Source organism: Sciurus carolinensis, chromosome 10, assembly GCF_902686445.1.
Source record: "Sciurus carolinensis chromosome 10, mSciCar1.2, whole genome shotgun sequence".
In the NCBI taxonomy this organism is placed as follows: Eukaryota; Metazoa; Chordata; class Mammalia; order Rodentia; family Sciuridae; genus Sciurus; species Sciurus carolinensis.
Window position 1 is genome coordinate 22111157 of NC_062222.1, and position 27274 is coordinate 22138430.

Genomic DNA, 27274 nt, shown 5'->3' on the forward strand with positions numbered 1-27274 from the left:
GAAGAGATAAGACACTAATTCAAGTCCCTGTGTCTGTCATACGCCTGCCCATATTGGAACATTGGGGGGTCTGCCTCAGCAATAACTTAGTACATCTACCCTGCCTTTGGGTATCAGACAGCTTGTAAGGGGTTCACTTTAGGACCCAAACATTTTCAGGTATTATTTCTTTGACTTAATAATTAATGCTTCTTTTTTTAAAGGCAATTTGGTCTTATGACAGAATTACAAGAAGAAAAAAATTTTTGAAGTGTTTGGAAATGAAACACTTCCTGTAGCCTGGCGTGTCTGTTTGATCTTGACCTTGAGGAAGCAGCACTGAAAGCATCCCAGGTACAAAGGGAGGGAGGGATTCAGGTCAGTCACATCCGAAAAGACTTCATATCATTTTCTTAAATAGCATTTGGACTGAAGCCCTTGTTTGTCACTAAATAGGAAAGGGCAGGATGAAGGTCCCGGCTACCTTTGCAGGCTGGGCTTGTACCTCCCTCTTCCTGGCTTCCTGCTCGTCTGCCTTCTCCCATGGGGCCAGTGCGGTGGCCTGTGAGGATATGCAGCCCAGACACATCCAAGCCCAGCCCCAGCGTCCCAGCTCCCTCCACGTCACCATCCACACCAGCAGGTCCTACTCACCAGGTGACAAGATCCCAGGTAGGCCTAAGAGCAATGGAGACATTTGGGGAGCCCCACAGCCCTCTAGGGGGTGGTCCTCCAAGTTGTGCTTACCCCAGGCAGGAACCTCCTGAACTAAAGTTTGGCTTAGTCCTAAGAGGCAATTATTTGGCCAAAAAATATGCATGAAATTTTTGTGTCATGGAAACCATAGGATAACTAATCTATATTTGTAGCAATCGTGAATCATGATTTTGTCCTTATTTTCTCTCTCTCTTTTTTTTTTTTTGGCAGTACTGGGGATTTAACCCAAGGCCTTGTACTTGTGAGGCAAGCAATCTACCAACTGAGCTATATCCCCAGGCCTGTCCTTATCATAAGATAAATAAATATGATTGCCCCAAACAATCTTCATGTATTGTTTGTGAAAAACATAATTTTTCTCATTATTTAAAACTAAAATTTATTCAACTTGTGAGATTGTGGATATGTTGATTTGCTTGACTATGGTAACCATTTTGCTATGTGTATCAAGACATCATGTTATATATCTGAAATATATCTGATAAAAATCTTTAAAACTAAAATTCTATGGAGAATGATATTGGTCAAATTATATTGTTATATTATGGGCATGCATGAATATATAACAATCCCACCATTATATGCAACTATAATGCACAATAAAATTTGAAAAAAATAAAATAAAATACAGGGTTGAGGATGTAGCTCATTTTCACAGCTCCTGCTAAGTATGTGTGAGACCCTGAGTTCAAGCCCTAGCACCTGTCCCTGTCTGCCACCACACAGACACACAGCCTCTGCTAACCTCTAATTCTCTTTCTAATAATTTGTTTACTCTAGGTATCTCACCTACGTAATCATATAATATGTCCTTTTGCATCAGGCTTATTGAACTTATTATGTTTTCAGGGTCCATTGATGTTGTAGGATATATCAAAGGAATTGCATTTTAAATACAGAAGATGTTGCACAGTTTTTATGTCCAACACTAGAAAATCAAATATAATCAAATACCCTCATCTTTCCACAGTCTACTAACAGTCATAATATTTTAATATTTTTTAATATTTGCTAATATAGACACAAAATAGTAATATTTTAATATTTGTTAATATAGACACAAAATAGTAATTCATTTACAACTGCTTTTGAAATTATGACCCAGCTTGTTTTATTTTCTAGTAGTGTCCTTTTGTTATCTTGAGAGGGGTCATATTTGTACTGATTCACCTTAATTCTATGGCATAGTCTGTTTTATATGTTATAAGATTTAATTTATCATCTGTATTTCAATTTCATCTTCATCCAGATTTTTTAAAATATAGCAAAGTTTATTCATCTTTTCCTTTATGGCAAATGGATTTTACTTAGAGAGGTGTTGTTCTTACTTCTGATATGTAAAAAATTTTTGTTTTTTTATTTTTTTTTACATACCTTTCATCCAAACAGACTTTATCTTGGTGTGAAATAGGACTTGGACTATTTTTCCTCCTAATGAATTGCTCACTTTCTGGGAGGGTGTGACAGGTCCTCCACTTTTAACTTGGAAAACACCCCTATCAAAACACCTAGGGGGCTGAACCCAGCGCATCAGTCTTGACTGGCTGTTCTCTGCCGCAGTGCTGGTGAGAAGCAGTCTTGACTTCATGGGGTTCCTGCTGCAGGCTCGCAGGCTCTCTGATCACCAGACAGCGGGCACTTTTGTCTTCATTCCTCCTCGTTCCAAACTGATGACTTGCTTTGAAGAGGCGGATGCAGTCACCCACTCTGACAAGTCCCCAAAGAGAAACCTCTCCTTCGTGTGGAAGGCCCCTGCTCAGCCCCTGGGGGACATCAGGTTCCTGTAAGTCAGGGAAGTGCTGTTTCTTGGTCCCCGAGGCCACTTTGAGGGCAGGGTGGAGGGCTTCTCTTCCTCTTTCATATCCTTGGTCTCCTCCATATATAGCCACCTTAGAACAAGGACAGGGTCCCTGCAGCTGCCAAATCCAGACAGCCTATGCAGAGGGCAACTGAACAGTTTGCCCCAGACCTTCCTTCACCAGCATCACAGTCCTGGAGTGTGTTATTCCCCTCCCCAGAGTTACAGCCTATCTTTTCCAGAATTTCTCTTCAGGAAATTCTGACTACAGAACAAAAGAGATGGTGGTGATAGAAGAGAGACAGAGAGAGACAGAGGCAGATGGACAAATGGACAGTTCCCTCGACCAGCGGAAGCCCCTTCAGTCTCTATGCCTTGGTGCGTTCTCTAGATCAAATGAGCAGAATGAGCCTGCTTGGTGGCACATGCCTGTTGTCCTAGTACTCTGGGGGCTGAGGCACAGGGTCACTTGAGCCCAGTCTGGGTGACATCACAATTAATTAAATAAACAAAATAAAAATTAATTAATAAAATGAAGGGAATAATAATGATACCATCCACCTCCTCCGGTTGTATAAGGAGGCAAAAGCAATATATGCAAAGTAGTTATGGCCCTTCCAGTAAAAGTAAGCATTGTAACTTGTCTTTAACCCTCAAAATGAGTGTTGTAACACTCCTTTCAGATTCTGTCATTTACCAAGAAAAAATTTTTCATCCCTCAAGGAAGGGGAGTGTGTCCCTGAGTTTCTTTCCCCAACACCCTCAGAAATACATGAGGGAGACAGCAGCTGAACTATGTTTTTCCTCTGCACTGGGAGCCAGAGATGAGGTTCATGGTCCACCCACACTGTCCCTTCCTGGAAGCTCCGAGTGGCAGACAGGGCAGCAGGAAGAGAACACTATGCCCTCGCAGGGCTGCCATATGGTCAGGCAGGGGCCTGCTTGATGGCAAGTGCAGCCAGCCTCTGTCCTTGACTTCCATTCTCATCTGGGGTAGGAGATTCTGCGATTTGAACCCCTTCAACCTTTCTGATCACTTTTCTCTCTCAGAGCCTCTCCATTCTTATTTTGGGTTCACCACCATAGCTGCTCTGTGCTGCATAGGAAGTGGTTTAAAAGCTATTGTCTCCATGTGACAGGAAAAAGAGCCACGTACTGGATCAGAAATGGCTCCCAAAGTCACCCTGCACTCTCCCCTCCTGGAATCCTTGCCACCCACCTGTGACTGAGGCCTGCTCCGTGCCCCTCCGTTGTTCCCTCCCTCTCTGGGTGACTTTGGCTGTATTAATCACATGGTCATGACTGCCCTTGTAAAGTGGGAAAAATGACATTTGCCAAGAATACCTACCTCTGTGAAAATTCTGGGAGGATAAATGGCACAACGTTTATGAAAGTGATTTTCACTGAAGAAAAGCTTTATGGGATCCAAATATTATTTAGAATATTGATGATTTCTCTCTAATTGTCAATGGAATCAATTGAATCCATTGAATGTACAATAGAATCATACCATTGTACAATTTTGAAAACTTATTATGTCATTAATAGAATCTCAGTGATGGTTAAAAATAAAGCTGAAGATACAACCTTTTACTTGGGTCTAAACAATTCGAGAAGACACCTGTTAGTCAAAATGATTTTTTTCCCCCGTGCTAGAGGGAGACACCAGGGCTTTGTGCCTTCTCAGTCAGAGCTTTACCAGCCCCCAAATGAGATTTTTGATGCCTATATTTATTAGGAAGGATAATCATTTGTATATACCCTTTCCTAGTCTAACTAAATTGCAACTCTTGAGGTTTTGATTTTTCCAAGAATGAAGTCATGCAAAGAGAAATAAAACAATTCTTTCTAGTTCTCCCAGTCATTTAGACTTTTGTTCTTTGTTAGTATCCACCACGTTCTCGACTTGCTATTAGTATGGACCAGGCTATTATTACTTAGGGGAAACTCAATCCATGAATCACTCTGCTCTGTCTTTTCCCACAGTTTATCAGTAGTCCAGTCGTATTTTGTTTACTGGGCAAGGATTGAATCAGCTGTTGTATCACAACAGACACGTAGCAGAGCCCTCTCTGATGACCACCACCGTGCTGAGCTGGGGATGCTGGTGCCAACCCCTGGGCGAAGGCTGGATGACTCTGAAGGGACAGCCCCAGGTATAGCTGACCGCTGTGCTTAGGAGCCTGGCTGCCATCATTATTTACAGTGATCTATTTTCACTTACAAGTGACTACTGCCAGTTTCCTGTCCCTGAAAAACAAGCAATAAACACCTGCCTCCAGTGGCAGCAGCCCATCCCAGAAGTGATAACTGGGCGGTGAGAGGGAGGGGCTGCCTGCGCTTGCTTCGCTGCTTCCTTGGCAAACACACTTCATCTGGCTCAACCTAACAAATTAAGGGGGACCCTTGGGGGGAACAGTTAGGGCTGCATTGCAAAACCAGAAGATGTTCCTTCTGCCTCCATCTTTGCTGGTCAGCACAGTATTTCCTTAGTCCCCTGAAGCACCAAAAAGAAATGAGCTATTTTTTCTTCCTTCCTTCCTTCCTTCTTCCTTCCTTCCTTCCTTCCTTCCTTCCTTCCTTCCTTCCTTCCTTCCTTTCTTCCTTCCATCCTTCCTTTCTTCTTTCTTTCTTCCTTTCTTCTTTCTTTCTTTCTTTCTTTCTCTTTCTTTCTTTTCTTTCTCTCTCTCTCTCTCTCTCTCTCTCTCTCTCTCTCTCTCACACACACACACACACACACACACACACACACACTTTCTTTCTTTCTTTTTTTTTTTTAATAAAACCTCATCCAGTTTTTATTCTTACTTTCCATGGTAGGCAGATGACTCTTTGCAGCCTGGGTTGGAGAATGGAATCAAGAATAAGAGGCTGTTTCAATGGGAATCAACTTTTTCTCCGTTTTGTGGCATGATTTCATCCTCCATTGGCCCATGAACTTCTGAAAAAAGAAACAAAGCAAAACAAACAACCCAAAACCCCTAACCAGCCAGAGAAGGTCTGACCTCCCTGGCATCCTCTGACATCCTGTGACATGGAGCCAATTCTCATTATCTATTTCTGGTTAAGGGTCCTAAACAGATGCTCTCATGACAACACACAACCAGTCACCTCCACAGAAGTTACTGTCCTTAACCCATTAAATCCCAGTTTCCTTCGTTCTTGATTCTTTCCTTAAAATTTTTTGCTGATACATTAAAGTCAAAATCTAACCAAATCTCTGCCTGTGCTCACTGTAGCAGACCCAGGCACAGAAACATCCAAGGGCCACCCTCTCTTCTCTGTCTCTGTCCCCAGACCTTTGTTTTCTCCTCTTATCCCAGTACAGCTCCTCCAGCTTTTCTGCCAAGATACTCCTAAAAGCAGAGTGAAGAACTCAGGGTCTGAGAGGTGACCCAGAAAAGACCCCGCAGACCCAACATGGTGGAAGTCTCATGTTTTATTTTATCAAGCCCCAAGTCCAACCATGTTTGTTTTAATATGGACATGAATAAAAGTGAGATATCAGGAGGAAGCGTCACATTGAGCTCTCAGCCTCTCTGATGCCTGCCTGTCCTACTGGGAGACTAAGGTTCTTCCTGAGGTCACAGACGCCAGTCTGAGCAGCTTACAGGAGAAACTTCTCATGTTGCCACCCATGTTCCTCACCCTAGTGATTCTCAAAGGAAAAAGGAGTATGTGTGTTTGTGTGTGTGCTGGAGGGCCACCTAATAACACAAAATAGATTTCTTAACCGCAGGAAGACTTCAGTAGGTATATGTGAATGAGGACTTGTCAAAATTGGAAAAACAGTACATTGTGTTTCTCACACATATTTGCCACAGACCCTCAGGACATTTTGAGCTCCTGCTCCACTCCTGTAGGTACAATCTACTCTTACATCTTCAGGCTTTCCCTCTGAGAGTCCCTCAAAGTGGATGGTTCCTCATGATGATCTACACTGCTTGCAGGACACAGCTCAAATATCTCCTTAGCAATACTTTTTCTCACACTTCTTGATAGACTGGTGTTTTGGTTCTTGCCAGCTGCTATAAGGAGGTACCTTTGACTGGGTAATTTATAAGCAACAGAAATTCATTGCTCACAATTCTGGAGGCTGGAAGTTCAAGATCAGGGTACCAGCAGGTTCAGTATCTGGTGAGGGACCATGCCTTATAGATGGTACTTTCTATGTGTCTTCACATGGTGGAAGAAGTAAAAAAGCCCCCCAGGTCTCTTTGGTAAGGGCACTAATTCCGTTCATGAGGTGCTGCCTTCATGAGCTAATCACCTCCTTAAGACCCCTACTACATTGGGATTAGGTTGCAACACATGAATTTGGGGGAGCAAACTTCAGATGACAGCAGCAAGGTAATTGCTTCCCTAGCTCTGGAACTGAAGTCCTCTTCACATTTATACTTTGTAAGTTGAGAATGTAGGGACTCTCACCTTCTAGATTTTGAGTTCAGGGACAACAGTCACAAATCTGCCTCAGTTCTGCATGCCCAGATACCAGAACAATTCCCAGCATGCAGTGGGTCTGTCTGTGATATCCGAGTGCACTTTGAGTTCAGGCAGGAATTCCAAACTGTCAGTTGTTGTGTGCATCTGGGTTACCCGGCTTCATTCTTCCCCTCAAGGTTTTCGAGAAATGAAAATATGGGAACGAAGTGGCACCAAACACTGTCCAGACGAACTCAGCCAACACTGCTTGGGTCAGCACCGCCCTGTCATTCAAATCAGGACCCCTCAGTGCATGCTGCTTGTGTGCCAGCCACAGTGCTTCATGCTTTTATGTCAGTTATTTTACTTCACCCCTCCACACCTCTGTGGTATGGGTTCTGTTATGGGCCCCATTTTGCAAATGAAACTAATGCTCCAGGAAGACTTGCCCAAAGCTGGGAGTTAGCATTGAGCCCAGATAATAATCTGACTCAAAAACAAGCACTTGCTTGCTTGCTGCCCTGTTTGCAGCTATTTCTAATGCTCTGGGCCCCCGTATGAGCCAGTCACAGATGGGAAATCAGATGGTGGAGGACAGTGGAGGGCAGTGGTCTCGCCTCTGCCCATAGCAGATGATCAAGTCATTATCATCACCAGGGAAATTTGGAGTGTTAATAATATATGGCAAAAGATACATGGCAAAAGATCTAGGGTTTTTAACAATCTGATTTGTGGATTCTAGTTTTCTTCTAGCTAGAGTTTCTGCAGAGATGAAAACAAAACTACAGTAGTCCAGTGGTTTCTATATTCCTGTATGGTGGCAGTTAAAAACATACAAGCCCAGAAGATATGAGGAGTCAGTGCTTAGCTGCTTGGTTAGGAGGTTATATTACTGAGCAGATCATCTTCCTGTTGACATTTTTGAGTGCCTCACATTTAATGATCCTTCTTAAGGTAAATTAGAATCTCCACTATTTACCCTGTTTTTATAGTCATTTGTACCAATCAATGTGGGGAAAATGCTCTCACGGTCTCTGTGTGGTGTCTTCAGGCCCGGGCTCATCTCCCGGGGTCCCCGTCACACTTTAGCAACAGTACAAAAATGTCTTTGCTGTTGTTTTTACAGGACCTTCAGAAGAGAACAACTCAGATCCTGTCCCTGCTAGTATAGGGGTGACAAAGTTGCCTGGAGATACAGAGACTCTGTCCCAATCACATTCATATACAGCGACTGCAAACAGCAATGGTCAGCAACCCAGTGGGGACAGCAGTCCAATCCTAGAACCATCCATGGATTCCCATAGGCTGGAGAAGCTTGTGGCCCTTAGGAGATTCTTCTCAGAGGCCTTTGCTTCCAGCCTGAGCACCCACCACAGGTAATGGGTGATGGAGTTGTGTGTTAATCAACTTTTTATCTCTGTGACCAAAGTACCTGATAAGAACAACTTAGAGGAGAAAAAGTTTATTTTGGGGTTCATGATTTAAGAGGTTTAGTCCATGGGCAGCTGAGTCCATTGCTTTGGGCAGAGTATCATGGTGGAAGGGCATGGCAAAGGAGAGCTGTTCAGTTTATGACAGCCAGGAAGGAGAGAGAGAGAGAGAGAGAGAGAGAGAGAGAGAGGGACCAGGAAGGAAATACACACTCCAAAGGCATGTCCCCCAGTGACCTACTTCCTCCAGCCACACCCCATCTGCTTATCCTTGCCACCCAGTTAGTCCATCCAAGGATTAATTTACTGATTAGGTTACAGCTCTCAAAGTCTAATTGTTTTACTTCTGGACATTCCTGAATTATCTAACATGAATTTATTGGGGAACACCTCCTATCCAAACCATCACACATGGGTCATTTGGTACAGGTGGTGGGATGAGACTAAATATTGTGGCACTTGGAGCCTGATGAAAAAAGATCTCAGTCATGTTTATTCATAAGTGCATGGAAAACCCTCACTGTAGCAAGGCTACTGGTCAGAAAAGCTGGGTATGATAATCACCCAGGAAAACTCTAATTTCTTGGAGGGGTGAGGTCTCTGAGAAAATGCTATAAATAAAATCATTTTTTATTTTAAATATATTTATGATATGATATATAAATATATGTGTATTGTGTGAAATAATGAATGATAGCTCTTGGTGGGTTCTTTGTTACTATTCTCACTCACCCCACCCCTCAGTCTCCCTTTTGTCTTCTGGTCCCAAACTGAGGAGTTATTCCAAGGAAATCTGATATCAGCATATAAAACAGTGGTGAGAAATACTGTTTTTTGATCCAAATACTTAATGATCCCTTCTTAGCCCTTCTATTTTTCCCTTTAGAACTCAGGATGATCCAAGGTTTGATCCATTGGAAACTTGCCTGCCCTTGGATAAGGATGAACAGGTAAGAGCTTGAATTGTAAATGGGGGTCAAGGTTGGCATTTTGATCCCTGAGTGGGAAGTTCCAGGAAAACAGAGCTATTAGACAAGCAGCTGAAGTCAGAGAGAAGGCAAAGATATGATATATACAAAGTGTCTTCGTACTGATCAATACCAGCCTTTCCTTTCTACGCAGTGTCTCTGAAGTTATCCGCAATTGCAGAAACGGATGGTTTTAGTGATCTGTGTGCCCACTTAGCCCTGGTTAATAATTCCTTTTCTCTCCCCCTTCACTTCTTCGTAACACTGGCCTGGAAACAGCGTGGATGGCCCAGAGGTTAGATCAATGGGCAATATAAAATATACATGCCCACTGATTTACTCTTCCTTTGAAGCCTTAGAAGGAACACAAAATAAAACATGGTATAATATGCTTACTTGAATTTATTGGAACCTCCAGCAAGATTAAATGGCCCCTCCTGCATGGGTCCTGCCATCAAAAGACACACTCGAGGCTTTCAGCATCAGAAGTGAAGCGGTTCTCCTTGTGAGCTTGGAAACCTCTTAAAGAACCCTAAGCTGCTTCTCATAACTGGCCTCCACGCTCTGTGCGGGGTTTCTATTAGCTGCCCCATCCCCATTGATAACAAGTGATAACTGTCTATTTATCTACTTGGACATTTCACTTTCAGTTCTTTTAGGAACAGGCAAGAGGCTGGGCCTTAAAGGAGCACAAGTTAGTGGTAAAGTTCAGTGGCAAACTGAGGGAAAGATCAGCTCCTTTGACTTATTTTTCCTTTTCTAGGACAAGATGGAAGCCTCTAACAGGACCCCACTGAGGCCTGCGCTGTACACTGTCCACTTTACCAACCCCCAGAGTCTCTGGTCTTCTGAAGCATCCATGGGGAGTGGGGCAGGGGCATCCAACACGACCCCCAACTTCCACACCTCTGGCGCTTCCAGGCTGCCGGCCGCTGGTGGCCAGTCCCAAGCATCAAGGCCCTCTGCCAACTTTGTACCTAAGTCAAAGCCCGGGGATCCCAGCTTGGGGACAGGAAAGGGAGAAGGTGGTGTGGGACACCCTAGCAAGACCAACCTGAGGCCTGCAGTTGGGCATGAGGGAGCCAGTGTCCCTTTGGGGATCCAGCTCAGCACACCCCAGCTGGGCACCCTACTTTGTCTGTCAGCCACCCTGGGCATGGCCCTGGCTGCTGGTCTCTGCTACCTGCACTCTCAGCATCGCCACAAGCGAACAGAAGTGTCCTTCAGCGAGGCAGCTGCAGATGCTGTTGCCAGGAGCGACGGCGGGGAGACTGTTCATGTCAGGAAGATTGGGGAGAACAGTTTTGTTTTGGTTCAAGCAGAATACAACAGGATCTCTCCTTCTGAGGGTGGCAGGAAAGCAGTCCTCTGAGAAGACTCTGGTGGCAGGTCTCTCAGTGGCCTCCTTAGACTCTGCAGAGCAGCTCAGTCAAAACAGAGCTAATGAGAATTCTTGATGAGGACAGGGATTCGCCGCGCCTCCTGCCAGCACGCAGCTAGCGGAGGAAGCGGCGAAAGGACCGCTTGATCAACAGAGGGAGTTCTTCCCCAGCTTTGTTGTCTTAACATCTGTAATTTGGCTTCTTTTTTTTTCCTTTTTGCAATTAGACGTTCTGTTTGAAGAGTTAAACTCGACACAATGAATATTGTATAACCCGCTCATTAACTAGACTCCTGTGGCCACCAAGCTTCCTCTGTTGCCTTGAGGAACCTGCTGAAATAGAAATTCTGTCCCTCCTCAGTGTCTCAGCCTCGTCTCCTCCAACTCTTTGAAAAGAAGTAATGTTGGGTTTGTGGCTCCTACAAGAAAAAGAACGGCAGCCCTCGCTTTCCTCTCTAAATCACCCTAGAAGTTTACTTCTCAAAACTGGGGCTCAAAAACAAATTGGAACTCCGTTCAGTTGCTTAGGTGAATGCAAGGATATTTGGTCTGCTTAAAACCCAGCAGTCTGGCAAATCTGCCATGGAAATTAATCCAAAGCAAGGAAGGTATGGAGAGTGTGATTGAATACATCTTTGGGAAAACATGAACCCCAGAGCAGAGCAGGGAGCCTCCCCATGAGGTGTAAATGGATCTGGGACTTCCCGACCATTGACACTTGGTTTGTGTTCCCAACAAATAGCAGACATCTTGCCTTTGCCAAAGGTCAGGCTTAAAAAAAAAAAAAAAAAAAAAAAAAAAGGGCCAGCAGAGTTTGAAGAACAGCTGTTACCTTTCTTCTCAGGGGACATCAGAAAGAAATCTTCATGGATGAACACTGTCTATCTGCTCTCATACCTATGAAGTTCACTTTGATTTAGCAATGGTTCCAGGGATCTAAATGGTGTCAAAACATTAGGGTTGAATAGAATTCTTAAACATGTTCAACTAATGTATTAGTTGAGTTAGAGGCTTCTCCAGAGATAACTCTACTACACTCACCATGCATTTTAATATGGAAACAAACACCACCAGAAATTTGGAAAGCATATTTAGTTGTCTTGCACCTTTCTCAGAGAGGTAAGATGCTAGAAAACTAGCACATATTTTTCACATTGAGTTGTCACAATAATTTAATAAGGGATGAGTTCAGTACCTTTCCAAGGACAGTGAGAAATCATGGCACCCCAATTCAACAACAAAAACATTTTCTTAAAAAGATTGAGTGTGGCTGGGCACAGTGGCCAAGCCTGTAATCCCAGCAGCTCAGGAGGTTGAGGCAGGAGGATAGTGAGTTCAAGGTTAGCCTCAGCAAAAACGAGGCACCAAGCAACTCAGTGAGAACCTGTCTCTAAATAAAATACAAAAAAAGGGCTGGGGATGTGGCTCAGTGGTAGAGAGTGCCCCTGAGTTCAATCCCCAGTACTTCCCACACCAAAAAAAAAAAAAAAAAAAAAAAGATTGAGAGTGTAGGAAAGACACAGCTTCTGTTATTTCAACAGCATACTTTACTTTAGCTCAGTGGGCATCGGTTGCAAAACTCTTTCCTCCTGGACCCCAAACTAGACAACTCTCTCCTCCAGCTTCAAACCTGAAGCACGAGAAGTCTAAATAATCTGAGCGTTCATAAATGAACATGTTCTAGGAATGCTGTGGAAGGAAAGCAAATGTGCTGTGCTGCACGGATATCCTTCTTTCACACCCAACCCTCCTAAGACAACCTTCCTCCCCAGGATGCAAAGGAGCTCATTTGTGGTTGCTCTCATCTGGCCACTTCACCTTCAGGAGCTCCAGGTCCTGGGGCTACTGATGTAGAACAAATGATCCTAAAACGTAGTGGTTTAAAACCACCACTACCACCGCCAGTTTTTCTCCTTTCTACTTCTGGAGTTGCTTGGGCTCAGCTGGGCAGTTCTTCTGCTTCTTGTGTTGCTTAGGGGCTGGGACGTCTGGATGGTGGCTCACCTGGCTGGCTGGTGGTATTGGCTGCTGGCTGGGTTTGTTGATGAAAACGGGAAGCTATTTGGTTCTTTTCTTTGTGGCTTCTTACACCACAGTGGCTGCAGAGGGAGAGTTCTGAGAACATATAACTAGAAGCTGCAGATCTCTTAGGACCTCACCTTGGCAGTCAGATGATTTCACTTCTGCTTCTCTCTGCCAGTCAGAGCAAGTCACAGGACTGGCCCTCTTTGAAGATCAATTGACTTCACTTTTTGATGGGTGATTCGACAAAGAATTTGCAACTATCTTTAATTCACTACTAGTTCTGGGTAGACTGCTGACCTGCTGTGGTGGTTTACCTGAGAGTAGAAGGTACTTTCCCTGATTATCCCTGGTGGATGCCCTGGGTCACCTCTCCTGCAGAGCATCAAAGGGGTTGAGAGAACTCTTCAACTTCAGGCTCAGGCATTTTCTCTTCTCCTGGTGGGTTCTAGCTCAGGCCAAAGATGAGGTAGACCTCTGAACCTTGGCTTCCACATCAGAGAAAAGGGGAATCACAAGATCATTCTTTTGGTTGTTGTAACGATTAAATGCATGCACACATGGCTGACTGCCCATAGCTAACGAATCTGACATGCCATTGCTAATAATGTTACCCTGTAGCTACAATACTGTCCTTAAATTGTGCCCATTTAGAGAAAATTCTGTGACCGCTGACACCTGCCCTTCCCTTCCCAGGACAACTCCCACCCCTGTGCAGCCCCACCCCACCCCACTTTCCTGCGACTCGTGGGGTAGTGTGGAACCAGTTGCCATTGTAGCCATTGGCTATAATTCCTGCCAGGTATCAGATATGTGTGCTGCAACATTTGGACTGAATTGTCTTGGCGAGGGCAGCTGGGGAGCATAGGCACACAGTCCAGCCACATCGAACTCCTCTGTCACTGTGTTCTTCAAGGTCCTGGAAGCCTGGCTTCAGAGAAGCCCCAAGAGGGAGAGAGTAGGAAGTGTTAACTTAATCTGAAGGTTGTTACGAAAGCACAAAGCCATTAAAAGTTTAAAAGAGGCAAAGGACTCAAACGCAACATCTTAAAATAGCTTTTTTGTTTTGTAAGAACAGCTACAGAATCACTCAACCAAACTCTTCTTGGAGAAAAGGAGGTTTGGGGCTAAACACACAGTTAAGGGAAAATAATGGAAAAACAATTGCTGAAAACTCTGTATCTTAAACAAATGTTTTTACATCTATTGTGCTGATTTAATAACCACAGGTCAGGGATAAGAGTCAGCCTTAACACTGACTATCAGAGATTATTTCTGATATTTCCAATGAATTCTCTTCCACAGATACAATTTTGGTAAATCACAATTTAATGCCCAGTCATAGCTTGGCTGAGTTATCTCGTTGTTGAAGGCGTCAACATTTATTTGCTGTTACAATGTTTGTTTTATTTTTTTTAAAAAAACTTAATTAACAACAATGACAACAACCAAACCAAATCAAAACAAAACAAACCAAAACAAAGGTCATCAAGTCAATAAATATTTAAACAAGAGTCAGGATTTGTTTGAAAAATTGTCTGGGAAAGGCTGGCAATTTCTGAATAAATTACAAATGATGGTCAGACCCCCTTCCTGTCTTGAACTTCCGGTGTTAATTATGGATTGCAGCTTTTCTGGAATGCAGAATTTAAAAATTTCATTTCAATCTGACCTATTCCTCTTCTACAAGTAGTGCATGGCTAGAAACTTCTTTTCTTCAAGTGAAATGAGTCTGCGTTAATTTGTTTTATTAAAATGGAATGTTGTACCTTTCGTAAGATATTCCAAAGAATTTCTCGGCATCCAGCCATGGAAGGTGGCAAAATCAGCCATAGCAATCTCTGGGTTAGACTATCAGGAGGACCTTTGTGATAAAAGGAAGGCTAATGTTTTGGTTGTTCATTGGTACTTTAAATGCAAAAAGAAAACCTCAGCATTTAGAGACTCCTGGTCCCAGGGAGGACTTCAGCCTTCAAATGCCTTTGGGGCTTTAAGAAACAAAATAACAACGATAACAAAACAACAAAACAAAACAAAACAAAACAAAAAACATGAATCCGTTTATGTCACACTGTTTCTGTCTTCTCTAAAAGCTTTCCATCTCTCTCAGGGTAAGATATGAACATCTGATGCAGCCGACAAGGTCCCGGGAGACTTGGCCCTCCAACATCACCTGTCATTCCTGCCTCCAGCATAGGCACTGGGCTGCCATGGACACCCGGGGAGCTCCACCCAGCTCCTTGGCTCTTGCTGTCCTTGTTGTCTGGAACTCGACCCCCCAGACATCCACAAGGCTTCAGAACCCTGCTCCCATGCTGCCTCACCAGAGACCTTTTTCCCGACCGACCATGGCCTCCTCTTACCACTCCAAAGCCCCTACCTGCTGAGTGACATGCATAGCCGAGATTACCCATCAAGTCATGTATTTATTTGTCTTTATTTTCTGTTTGCTCCTCCCAGACTTAGGTGCTGCATAGACTTTGTTTTGTTCGCTATATCCCAGTACATAGTCCATGTGTCTCATTCCTAGTCCATAGTAAATAATCAATAAATAGCTGTTGATGAGGGAATGAGAAGTTCAATATTTGTGTTACTATCACCAGCTCCTGGTGTAGAGGAAAGCTGACTATGTCGCGTCTTGAGCAGCTCTGTGTGTTTGGGAACCAGGCAAGGCAAATTTTTTCCCTAGAGGTAAATTAAGGAGTTCTGTGGGCAACTGTCTTTGGGTCCTGTGTCTCCAAGTCCAGGCTCCAGGGAGGAGCAGAGATTAGACTTAACCTCTCAATGACCCAGGGCTAAGACAAAAGCTGCAGGGAGCCTTCCCCAATCAGAAGTTCATCTGTGAGTGTGTTTTCTTCAATTTACAGTTTTGTACAGGGTTTTTCAATGATTAACATTTGGGTTTGAGTCATTGTCTATGCATTGAAAGATGTTTGGCAGCGTCCCTGGCCTTACCCAGTAGATGCCAGCATCCTCCTCCTCCCCACTTGAAACAACCAAAAATGTCTCCAGACTTTGCCAAATGTCCCCTGGAGGCAAAACCACCCCTCTGGGAACCACTGGCCTAGTAACTAAGAGATGCAATGATGGAGTTCAATGAAGAGGCGTTTCCTAAGTCATTCCCACAGTCAGGGATGAAGTGGATAGGACTGGGTAGACAGCTGTAAGATTTAAAAACTGGAGTGGCTTTAAAGATGATCTCACTGGGTGCTTTTTGAATTTTAAAAAACCTAGTAGGCAAAACAATGAAAATGGAATGTTCTAGTCAAAGTTTGGGGATAGCTTCCCCTACTTTCCCCATCCTCTCTTTCATCTTCTCCAAGGCACTGGGAACCATTAAGGATGCCTTCTTTGATGAACCAGGCCCTGAGAGGTCACAGTCAAACAAGTTAGTTTAGGATAATCCTCAGATTCCCTTCATCCATCCAGACTCCCAAATCAACTTTTCTTTCCTCCACATTTGGCAGCTCACTTATTTTCCGGGAGCACGTTAGGTGTTGTAAATATTCCTGTGGATCCGGAAAGGGACTGAAATTAAGTAGAAAAATGGGCCAGGTTAGGGTGTGACCCACCAGGCTATGATAGGACCCAGCTAAAAAGAGAAGAAAGAACAAAGGGGAGAGGGCCCCAAGGGCCTGCAAGGGGAAGGTACTGGTTACCATTACCTTTTCAGCCAACTAAGTGCCCACCATTGCAAGATGTTTCTCCACAGTTAACAGCCACCATCTTGAATTCTCTACTCCCTTTCCCCGAGTGCCACATTTTCCTTCCTTCAAATGGCACCTTGGGAGCATCTTCCCCTCTCAGCTAATGACAGATGTTCTGCGTAAAGTGTTTTGTTTCTTTATAGAGGGAAGAGACTGCCTGGAAATATATTCCATTGGATATTAAAGAATGTATTTCCCTGATTTATAGACAGGCAAGGCAGGGTTGTCTGAGAGTCAAGGAACCAATGGGGATATCCATTTTGACTAATGATTAATTATTATATCTAAAGTGATGCTTTCCTATCAACTGATAGGCTGGAAAAATAGACTAGAGCTTGCTAGGTTAGCACCATGGGTCACAGATGTTGCCTCTGCATTTTCAGATTATATTATCCATTACAGACAGCACCTTCTCATTTAGAAACATAATTTGTTGTTCTCCCAGACCAGGAGGAAAAAAAAAAGAAGCTGACATTTCACATGCAAGCCAAAGATTAGAATCATTGTACAGGACCGTGTATGGAAGTACATTAGGATGTGGTGTCCCAGAATCAAGGACACCGGTGGCTGGTGCTGAGAGAGATGTAGAAGGCAGTGACTTCTGATCTTTATTATGCAAATGTGCAGCCCCATGAGCCAGGCTGTTTAACCTCATCAGGGGAAATGTCACTGATCATTTCAAGCTCCAAATGTACCACAAGCATTAGTACTATTATGTTATTATTATTATTATTTGTAGGGCATATGTAAGCCCAAGCCCTCTGATTAAGCTGAGTCCCTACTTGCCCAGACTATTCTGGGACTGAAAATCACCTCCTTTTTATATTAAACAAACAAACAAAAGCTTTCTTTTTCTATCTTTAATGCTCACTGTTGTTCTGTTGGGTTCTTTGCCAGACATGGGCGAAAATGGTGTAAATTTCATAAAGTCCAATTTTTATCCTCAGAAGCTTAATGACAGACCACCCTTTCTCTGTCCAAGGGTATTATGTTCCAATGGCAGAAATGTCTAGGAGAAGATTGAAGAGTTGGAGTGGGATAAAGGATGGACCTGGGCGTGTAAAGTGGTGAGGGGGATCCAGATGCAGTGGGCACAGGCTTGTAATCCCAGCTGCTTAGCCGAGGCAGGAGGATCCCAAGTTCAAGGCCAGTTTGGGCAACTTAGCAAGACTCCCATCTCAAAATTTTAAAAAGAAAGGTGGAGGAAGTAGGTCAGTGGCAGAGTACTTGCGAAGCCCTGAGTTCAATCCCTAGCACTGCAGAAAAAGAAACAAAAAATGGTGAGGGGGATCAAAAAGAGAGATACCATGTGACATCAGAAGGGCTTAGAAGGAGAAGTGTCCTTTATTCCTGCGCACAGGTCGTTGCTATCTATCAGAGTCATAAAGAAAACTAAGAAGCTACTGATCAGGCAACAAAGCGAAGGAAGTAAATGAGAAGGGGAAAAGTCAAAGACAACTGATTAGTAGCCCAGGGAGGTTGAAGGCAGAGACGGAGCATCTTTGAAGTCCAGGTTGCTTGACCCCAATTGGCAAAGTCCAACTTTCAGAAGAAAAAGCTCCTGATGTGGGAAGTGAAGTCAATAAAAGTAAGACGTGAAGCCTTAGAGAAATTGTAGAAGAAACAAAAACCAAGTAATACACTGTCCCTCCTTCTGTCCTCGGCCTGGCACTACTGCGCTGTAGTCTGGAATTTGAATGTCCTCAGAGGACCATGCGTTAGAGGTTTGGTGCTCAGCTTGGTGCTGTTGGAATGTAGTGAAAACTTTTATTAGAGATGGGGCCTGGTGGGAGGTCTGAGGCCATCGGGGGAGTACTCTCAATGGGAACAGTGGAATCTCAGCCCCTTCCTTTCTCCTTCTTTGCTTTCTGGCTGCTATGAGATGAGAAGCTGACTCCAACACATTCTCTTGCCAAGATGTGCTGCCTTGCCACTGGCCCAAAAGCAAAGGGGCCAACAAACCATGGACTGAAATCTCTAAAACTGTGAACCAAAATAAACTTTTCCTCTTTTAAAGTTACTTTATCCAAGGTATTTGTTACAGTAACAGAAGGCTGACTAATACACAGAAAGGATGATTCAACTTTAATGAGTGAGCCAGGGGGGAGATTGCTCATTTGCACAGTTAGAAAGAACAGAAGCTTGTCCACAGAGCCTTAGAAACTCCCTCATCTGACTTCACACCCTCCCAGTATAAACAGTGCTACCAGAGGCCCAGTCCAACTAAATCAGATTTTGTGAGAATGGAGTCCACACCCATATTTTAAATATGGATGATTCTTATGTGTAGCCCAGTTGAGAAACACTACTTGGCTTCTAATGAATATAAACTCCACAAGGGCAGGACCTCTTACATGTTTGTTTTCTGCTATATCCTAGCAGTGTCCGACACAGAATAGAAATTGAATTAGCTTCCATTATATGCCAGACACTGTGCTAGATGGAAATTGGTTAAAGATTCAATTTCTGCTAGGAAAGGATAATAGATGAAATCTTTCTGTAATGGAAACAACATTTAGTAGGCCATTCAGCACACGTGTGGACAAGAGTCACCTCCCATGCTTCCAAGTGCCATGCTGTCGGGCACACATAGGTCCCTCGTTGTTCCTGTGTGCCCTCAGATCTTGCTGAATGTAAAGGAGAAGTTGTACCTGTGGAAAATGGCCCCAGGAAGGCAGCTGGGATCCCCGGCCACGTCCCTCCTGGAGAAAATCCTTTGCTTAGTTAGCTCTATCCTTCTCTGCGTCAGTCAATACTGACTTGGAGATGTTGGACATTAAGAAATAAAGAAATAAGAAGAATTTTAGATTGAACAAATCCTAAGCTGGAGACTTAAATGGAGCCTAAACTAATCTGGGTCCCTTGGGTAAACTCTGATTGAGCACCTACCACGTGACGGAAATTGTTCTGGCAACTGAGGATACAAAGGGAAGTAAAGCTAAGAGCCAGCTCTAAAGGAGCGAGCTCATGGCAGGTGGCAATATTATCCGGTTTCAAAGCCGTCTCTAGAGCTCCCACTAAGCTAAGGGTAATTACTCACCCACCTCAACCCATTTCTTCCCTTTCCTCCAAGCACCGGAAGCCCTTTCTCCAAAAGGAATCTGCTATTGATGGAAGCCCAGTACGTCAATCAGATCCAAGCACAGTTCCTCTGGCTGGGAGGGCAGTCCTGCTCTCTGGCCTCTCCTTCTCTGTTTCTTGTGACCCCTCCTTAAGTTCTTGGGCACTGAGGATCTGGGCTGCACACTTCTGATCTGAGTTACCTCCTCTCTAGATACAGGTGTTTTGGTTGCCACCAAATCAACAACCCTGTCACTGAAGAAGTTAATCCAATTCTCTTCCTCTGCTTCTCTGGGCTTAATGGTGCGACCACATGACTTTTGGAGGTGAGGAGGCTCAAGCCATCCCGCTGTCCGTACATACTCTGCTGTGGCTTGTTAATCTTTCTCCACTGGTGGCTGAGGAAGAATCAAAGGTCACATCTGGTGGCTTTTCCTTCCTTCTGGCTCCTGCTCAGGGAAGGGTCAGGGGTGAGTTTTGCATAAGTAGAAAGTGTCCTTTTCCCAGAGTCAGGAGACTAGTCCCCTTGGCTGCTGCATGAGAGATGTCTTACGAAGGGAGGCTAAAGAGGGACCCTGGGTGTGGACTTAGAGTTGAGTTAGTTTGATAAGGGAGACCTCAGTGTCTCATGAGGACATTGGCAGGGGAATTCTGAAATCAACTGCCAGACTTTGCCACTGTCAAAGGCTGGCGAAAGAACATGGGTAGTTGGACTCAGTGCATGCCCGTGTCCATCCTTGCTCTGTACCCCAGCAAGGGCCCTTCCTCCGCCTCTTGAGAACAAGGTGGCGCAGTGTACTATCAACCTGCTCAAGACAGTGAAGCACACCTGTAAAAACCTTTGGGCTCAGAAATGTTGGGATTTCACAAAGTTTGTCCCCTCCCACCCCATTCCTATCAAGTTACATGGCTTAGGAAAACAAGAAATAAAATATTGGGGAGTAAAACAGGACTTAATTCAAAACCTGATGGTGCTATAGATGAACTTAACCATTTTGGTACATACTTTCGTATTCCTTAAACTCAATTTTCACATCTGTAAAATGGGAATGATCTGAGTTACTTGGCAGATTTGTTATGAGCAATAGATCTTAAGGCTCAGCTGTTTGAAATCCTATAAAAATGTTATTTCACCATTGGGCTCTGCATCCTCTGAAAGCATGAGCTGTTTCCTTCACCTCTATATCCTCACCCCTGGATATGGTAAATACCTGGCGCACAGTAGGTGTTTAAATATAACTTTCACAGAGAGGCCTGCTTGAATGCTTCACCTGCTTAGATATCCCCTTGTTATTCATTGTACTCTCTTAGTTTCCTTTATTGCCCTTGACATGATACATTTACTTGTGTATAGTCTGTCTCCTCACTAGACTGTAATTTCCATGAGATCAGGGACCTTGTCTGTCTTGCTGATCAGAGTCTGGAACAGTGCCTGGTAGAGAGTAGCTGCTAAAAATGTATTTGTCAAGTGAATACAAACATACTCCGCAGCTGTTTTATGACTGCCAGTAGCAGCGGGGCTTTACAAGGTATCGAAACCAGCCTAAACAGATAAAAATGAATCATCTTTGGAAAGCTCATCAGAAAGGATGAGCACGTCAAAATTCACTCCAGTTTCCTCCCCATGGAATTCTGCCTGGGAGTTTTGTACTGGACATTTTCTTAGGTCCCCGTGTCCTCCTGCCCTTCACACCAAGCTGAGCAGCATGGGTAAGGTTTCATGATGAGGACAAGGGCTGCCTCTCAGCCTGAACTGGGGCCCTGGGGAGGTGCAGGGTGGGGACCACACCCTCTCCCTGGGCTCTGCACCACTGAAAGGCTCCAGACAGCTCAGGCACCAGGCCAAGCTGCTCTGTTCCAGTGGGAAAGCTGACCTTGGCCAGAAAGAGCCAGGAAGAGGCACAGATGACTCATTGTTCCACATCCTCCAAGGTGAAAACCCAGCAGTGTGTGTGGCCTTTGGGCTGGATGCTCTTGCAATCAGGGCTTCTTCCTTAGCCAAAATAAAAGCTCTTGGTCTGTCGCAGATGCAGCCGCTAGGAATACACTACACCCAAGGGGCTCTTCCATTGTCCCATCAGACACATTTCCCTGCACTTGCAGAAAAAAATGTACCATACTTACAACGTTGAGCACTGGAAAGTTCTAAAGGTAAAACACAATTTCTTTTTAAAGACTAAAGGCAGCTTTCGTTTCCAGTCAGGGCATGGGACGCTCTCTGGACTGGTGGAGGAAGCGTGATATGCTTTCAGGGCACGTGTGAAGGAGGGTTCACTTGACTGCTTATTTTTATTCAGAAGTTTGGAATCCGACGCGCTCATTTGTATGAGCTGCTACTGACCCCGAATTTCCACTAGAGGGCAGTCTTGGAAAATATTTATAAGTATATTTTATTGCTCTGTCTAGGAAATGGTGCCTCTAAAAAAAAAATAAAAATCAAAAAACTGTAAAGAATTCATCTGAATTTCAGGGTAAAGTCTTTGCCTTTACTTGGAACCATTCCTCATTCTTCCAGAAGCTCAGCTGGAGAAGAAAGCCCGGGGAGTAGATGCACCTGCTGCGCTCCTCCCTGTCTTTTTGTCCACGTGGGATGCAGCTGGCGACCCGGGCCGGAGGGGGCGGGTGGGAGCCAGGCCCCCTCCTCTCCGCCCGGGCCCGGGTGGACCCGGCGGATGCCCGGGAAGGGGCCGCGAGGTCGCGATGTGGGGGCTCTGGTTGAGTTTGGCCTTCGCTGGGATCCCCTGCACCAGGCTGGGCCTCTGCCCTTCGCTCCCAAGCTAGCAACGGCCGGAAATCCTCAGAAATGAGCCAGGAAGGGTCACAGGGGCGGCTGGGGAGTCAAACAATTAAAAATAGGGCTCCCAGGCAGGCAGCCATGGAGACCTCGCTCCATATGTAAATAAGTGTAAATAAGGCCAAGGCCGGCGCTGCCAGGCCGGGGCGCGCCGCGCAGCCAGCGCCGTCCAGGGTGGTGGGAACGCCCCGCCTTTGCGCACAGCCCAATTTGGACAAAAAGGAAAAGAAACACACACACACTTTTTTTTTTTTTTTTAAATCAGAGCTTTTTGGTTATACATAAAGGCTCATCCCGACAAAGTCATACATGTATGGAATTCCACACATACTGTTTTTTTTAAATACAAAAATAAACAAACAAAACCCCTTAAAAACCATAAAAGAATCCATCCAAATTTCAGGTTAAGCTTTTTGCCTTTACTTGAAACTGTACCTTATTTTTTTCAGAACAGCTAGAGGGAATAGATACATATATATATACACACACACACACATATACACATATATGTAATACATATATATATACACATATACATATATATACTTTTTGTGTTATTTACTTTTAATTTATTGTACCGGAGAAGAGAGTTCCATTGTGGGAGGTGGGGATTGGGGAAAAGATCATCCTCACAACTTAGATTTATTCCTCCATGAATGGAAGGCCGTCAGTAGATTCTTAGAACGGCCTTTCATCCGCTAAACCTATTTATGGATCAGCTTGACACACAGCAGTCAACCTTCCCACCCAAGGCGTTGGCGTCGCCCTTGAGAGTTTACATCATCCCTCCAGGGAGTGGCCTCCTTTCTTCCTGGAGACAGCCCTGTGAGGTAGGTGTCATCACCACGTCCCCCTGTAGGGAGGGAAACCCAGGCTCAGGGAGGAGCGTTTGAATGGGGCCGTGCAGCGCGGGCGGGAGGGCTGGGGCTGGAACTGGTTCGCCTCTTCCTTGTAACATTTTCCAGAGCAGCTGCCGCACCAAGCTGGGGGCCAGGTGTGCACGAGACTCAGCTTCTTGCTCGTCCTTAAAAACTGGCTCTTGCAAGGTCAAGGCAAGCCCCGTGACTTCACTTGGAACTCTTTCTTATTCCTCTCGAAGCTCAGCTAGGGGAGGGAACTGCCTCTGTCCACGTTGTGTTCCTCAGGGTATTATGAGCTGGGCCAGCAGGGGGCGCCTTTTCTTGGAGCAGAAACACTTTCTGGAAGACCACGGTTGTTCAGGGGTCCTAGACCACAGTCTGCTTCACTGCCCTGACCCTCTCAGGGGCCATGCTCTCCGTGGACCTTGACTCCCTTTCTGGATGCCCGTGTGTGAACAGGGGAGCAAGGCCAGGAAATTGGCACGGGAGGTTCACTATTTCTGCCAAAATGTGGGTGTTTGAAGTACACTATGAGGGTTCCTGGAAGAAACAAAGGGGCTGCAAATGAGCCCTGCAGAGCTCCTCTGTCCCTAAGGTGCTGGCAGCAGAGAATGTCAAGGAGGCAGGAGCAAAGAGGGGGCCCAGGTCAGTGCACCCCCACGTGTGAAAACTGGAGGTCACCCTTCCAACTTCCTGTTTTTCACTCTAGGCCTTGCTGAAGTTTTCCCCATGAGCATGGGCCCTGCTCCTGTCCAGTTTGTCCGGAAAGGGACACCAATGCTGCAATTTCTCCTCCCTAGAAATCCAGATCCAGCTGGAATCTATGGTCAAAGTGTCTGGTATGTGTGAGAAGCAACGATACCAGGGCTTGTCGGCTAATGCCACTGTGTCCACCAGAGGCGGGAGCAGAATGAAAAGTGCAGGCCAGGATGACTTCAGGAAATTCTGAGGAGGGTGGTAAGAAGATGGCGGAGAGAGGCAGGAACAGAGGCCTGACCTGCTGCAAGTACTGCTGGGAGCTCTCTTAATGCTTGCTCTCGGCTTTTGTCTCCAATTCATGCAAACAAGGTGTGAGATGGGCCCAGGTCAGGGGAAGCACTGTTTCAGTCTAACAAGAGCTGGAGGGATAGAGGAAGAAGGAGAAACGGAAAGTGAGTGGGCTTCCTGGTTTTCTGTTTGCTCAGAAGGTCTCATGCCACACCTCTGCCTGGTTCCCACAGCCAGCTGAACTTAAGAACTGGGAAACGATCACTTCATTTTGGAAGTGATCTGGGGACTGGGACTGCAGCAGTCCCAGGAAGAGTTAGAAAGCAGGTCAGCGCCTTTGATGAAGTTCTCCAAGGGCGCAGACTGAAATTGTATACTCTGTTAAGTTTCATGTCCCCAGGAAGGGGGAGGCAACCTGGAAACATGTGTGTAGTGAGGTCAAAGCCTGCTCTGCATTCCCCAGAACAACCTGGCGGAGGGTGAGTTCCTCCTACTAAGGTGTGTTAAGGAAAGCGCAGTCTACATGTGTTTGTAAGTCCTCTTCTGAGGATTTTGCAGGGCCTATCCATGAACAGGAAGGGAAGAATGGTCTTTCCAATCTTGAAATGTCTAGTGGCTTAGATGATTCTACGAGAGAAGAAAAGAGGTGAAAATAATATGCCTACTATAATTGAGTCAGTATCTCCCAAAGGCCGATGTGTTGAAGGCTTGGTCCTCACCTTATAGTGCTATTTGGGAAGTGGTAGGACCTTTAGGAAGAGGAGACTCATAGGATGAAGCTAGGTCACTGGGGGCACGCCCTAAAGGGGATATTGGGATTCCAACCTTCCTGTCTCTTTTTCTCTTCTGGGCTACCATAAGGTGAGAAGCCTCATCTGCCACATACGCCCACAATGCAGTGTTGCCATAGGCCCATGAGCAGCGGGCCAACCAACCATGGATGAAAATCTCCAAATCTGTAGACCAAAAGAAACCTTTCCACTTTATAAGTTGGTTTATCTCAGGATTTATTTGATTTTTTACAGTAACTGAAAGCTGACCAACACAATACCCTAGAAGGAACTCTCCCCAGTGACCCTCATCTGGAGAGTTTCATAGTTTGTTTTCATAGGAAGCTATTCTGTCCTGTCCTGCCTAACCTGCCTCGGAGCCCTGAGCCTTCCATGTGGACATCTTTTTAGCATCCCAGCCCACCACGTCAAGCCCAGCTCAGCCCTGCACAACCAAGCCTTCTCTGGGCTGAGAGGAGTGAGCCCAGTTGTGGTGCCAGAATGGGGCCTGAGTCGAGGGCCATGAGAGCTTTAGCTGGCACGAATGGCAGGCCCGGCCCACAGTAGTGCTTCCCAGACCGGTGTCAGATATTGTTTAATGCTGTGCCATCTGTCATGCTTTGCATCTGGAATGTCCCTCAAAGGCTCATATGTTGAAGGTTTGGTGCCCAATGCATCCATGTTCAGAGGCGGGGCTTTGGGGATCATGAAGGCTGTAACCTCATCAGTGGGTTAATCCATTGATGGATTCATGGCTGAGTGGACTATCGGGAGGTGGTGGAAACTGTAAGAGGAAGGACCTAGGTGAAGGAAGTGGGTGGGTCCTTGAGGGAATGTCCTTGGGGACTTATCCCTTGGCCCCTTCCTGGCTGCCATGCGGTGAGCAGCTTCCCCCACCCATGTTCTTCCTCCATGATGTTTCTGCCTTGCCAGAGACTTATTAGCAATGAAGCCCACTGACATGAACTGAAACCATGAACCAAAATAAATCTTTCCTCGTTGAAGTCGATTTTATCAAGTATTTTGTCACAGTGACCGAGCGCTGACTAATAATACAACGCCCTTACCTCACTGAGAGATTGCCCTTCTGGGAGAGGAATGACGTAGAGTGAGAAGTCCAATCCTGTGGCCCACTGTGCGTGTCCTGTTTCAGCTCTTCGGGTGTCTCCAGGAAGGACCAAGTTATGTGAGGGGTTCTGGGTAAAAGAACTCGGGGAGGACAAGGCAGACCCTGCTCTGAAGATCCCTTTGAAAATCATTTTCCTTTACAGTTAAAATGTTGGAAATTTTGAGGCACTTGAGTGATTGAATTCAATTCAGGGCTGAGGCTAAAATGTTCTCTTTAGATATTTTTCTGAGATGATTTTGGCTGCTCTTATTTCAATGCTGGAGAATGAGACTTTTTTTTTTTTTTTGGTTGTTCCATTACTTCAAACTGCTTGTTAAACTGCGCCTTCGGAGGAGAGGCAAACCAACTGATTAATAAAGTGCTCATGAAAGGGGCGAGGCGGGGGAGCCGTCACCCCCGTGTGGAGATGCCAAAATGCAGGCTGGGCCTGACCTCAGAGCCGGGCCTGACGCTGGGTGACTTTCGCAGGACTTCTGCTCAGTCTCCACGGAGTCGAGGGCTGCTTAGTGCCAAGCAAGATGTGGACACATGCCTGCTGGATGGAGACAGAAACTCATTTCCCATCTGTCACACAGTCTGACCCAGAGTTGGTAATGATTTTCTGTCAGGCGAGGCCTGGCTGGATTTGAACCTGTGACCCAGAGGTACAGGGCTGGATGTAGGGCTCCCTTTGCAGTAACCAGCCACCCGTGCCTCGTTAAGCCTGGCTCAGACGTCTCTCTTGCATCTGCCTATGTGTTCTCATCTAGATGAATTTTGATCCTATTTTAGCATGGGGCCGAGAGGTTGGTGTCCCTGTGTGAGCAGGGGATGCATTTGTGTCCTGGGGGATGGGAAATGGAAGGCAGAGGAAAGGCAGAGAGATAAGGCCTGTCTGACCTACAGCCATCTGCTCCTTCTAAGAGGAGCCTCCCCAGGACCTTTGCATGTCTTCAGCCCAGCCAAGGCCATAAGGGATGCGGGTCTAGAGGTGATTCTCTGCGTCTCTAGTATTCTGGAATTGAAATTGTCATCATTACTTGTACTGATTTTTTTTCTATTAATATGAAAAAAAAAGATTCTCAGGAGCATCTGTAAATTGATTAGCACAATGACCCCCATTCACTGAATGATAATTGAGAGTTACATGCCGCTCTCCAAAAATCATGTTTTACAATCTGAAGATATCTGTTATCCAGAATCAGAAAAACAGCCCAGAGAGCAGATCTCAGGGGTTACCTTATTATTCAATAAGCTTTTATTGAGTTTCC

General features: G+C 45.2%; 1 protein-coding gene across 9 annotated transcripts in view; it reads left to right on the plus strand.

Moving 5' to 3' along the window:
• Reeld1 (reeler domain containing 1) overlaps positions 1-15279 on the plus strand; it is a 38052-nt gene extending 22773 nt beyond the window's left edge. For 7 of the 9 annotated variants that reach the window (XM_047566770.1, XM_047566772.1, XM_047566769.1 and 4 more), the window contains 7 exons: positions 204-333; positions 436-651; positions 2257-2479; positions 4481-4650; positions 8043-8292; positions 9233-9296; positions 10078-12002. In XM_047566770.1, the coding sequence (XP_047422726.1) occupies positions 447-651; positions 2257-2479; positions 4481-4650; positions 8043-8292; positions 9233-9296; positions 10078-10686 (1521 nt within the window). In that variant the 5' untranslated portion in view covers positions 204-333; positions 436-446 and the 3' untranslated portion in view covers positions 10687-12002. Of the gene's footprint in view, positions 1-203; positions 334-435; positions 652-2256; positions 2480-4480; positions 4651-8042; positions 8293-9232; positions 9297-10077; positions 12003-14827 lie in introns of those variants that run through there. The other 2 variants (XR_007110527.1, XM_047566776.1) reach the window with 2 other exon arrangements.
• Positions 15280-27274: the final 11995 nt, after the last annotated feature.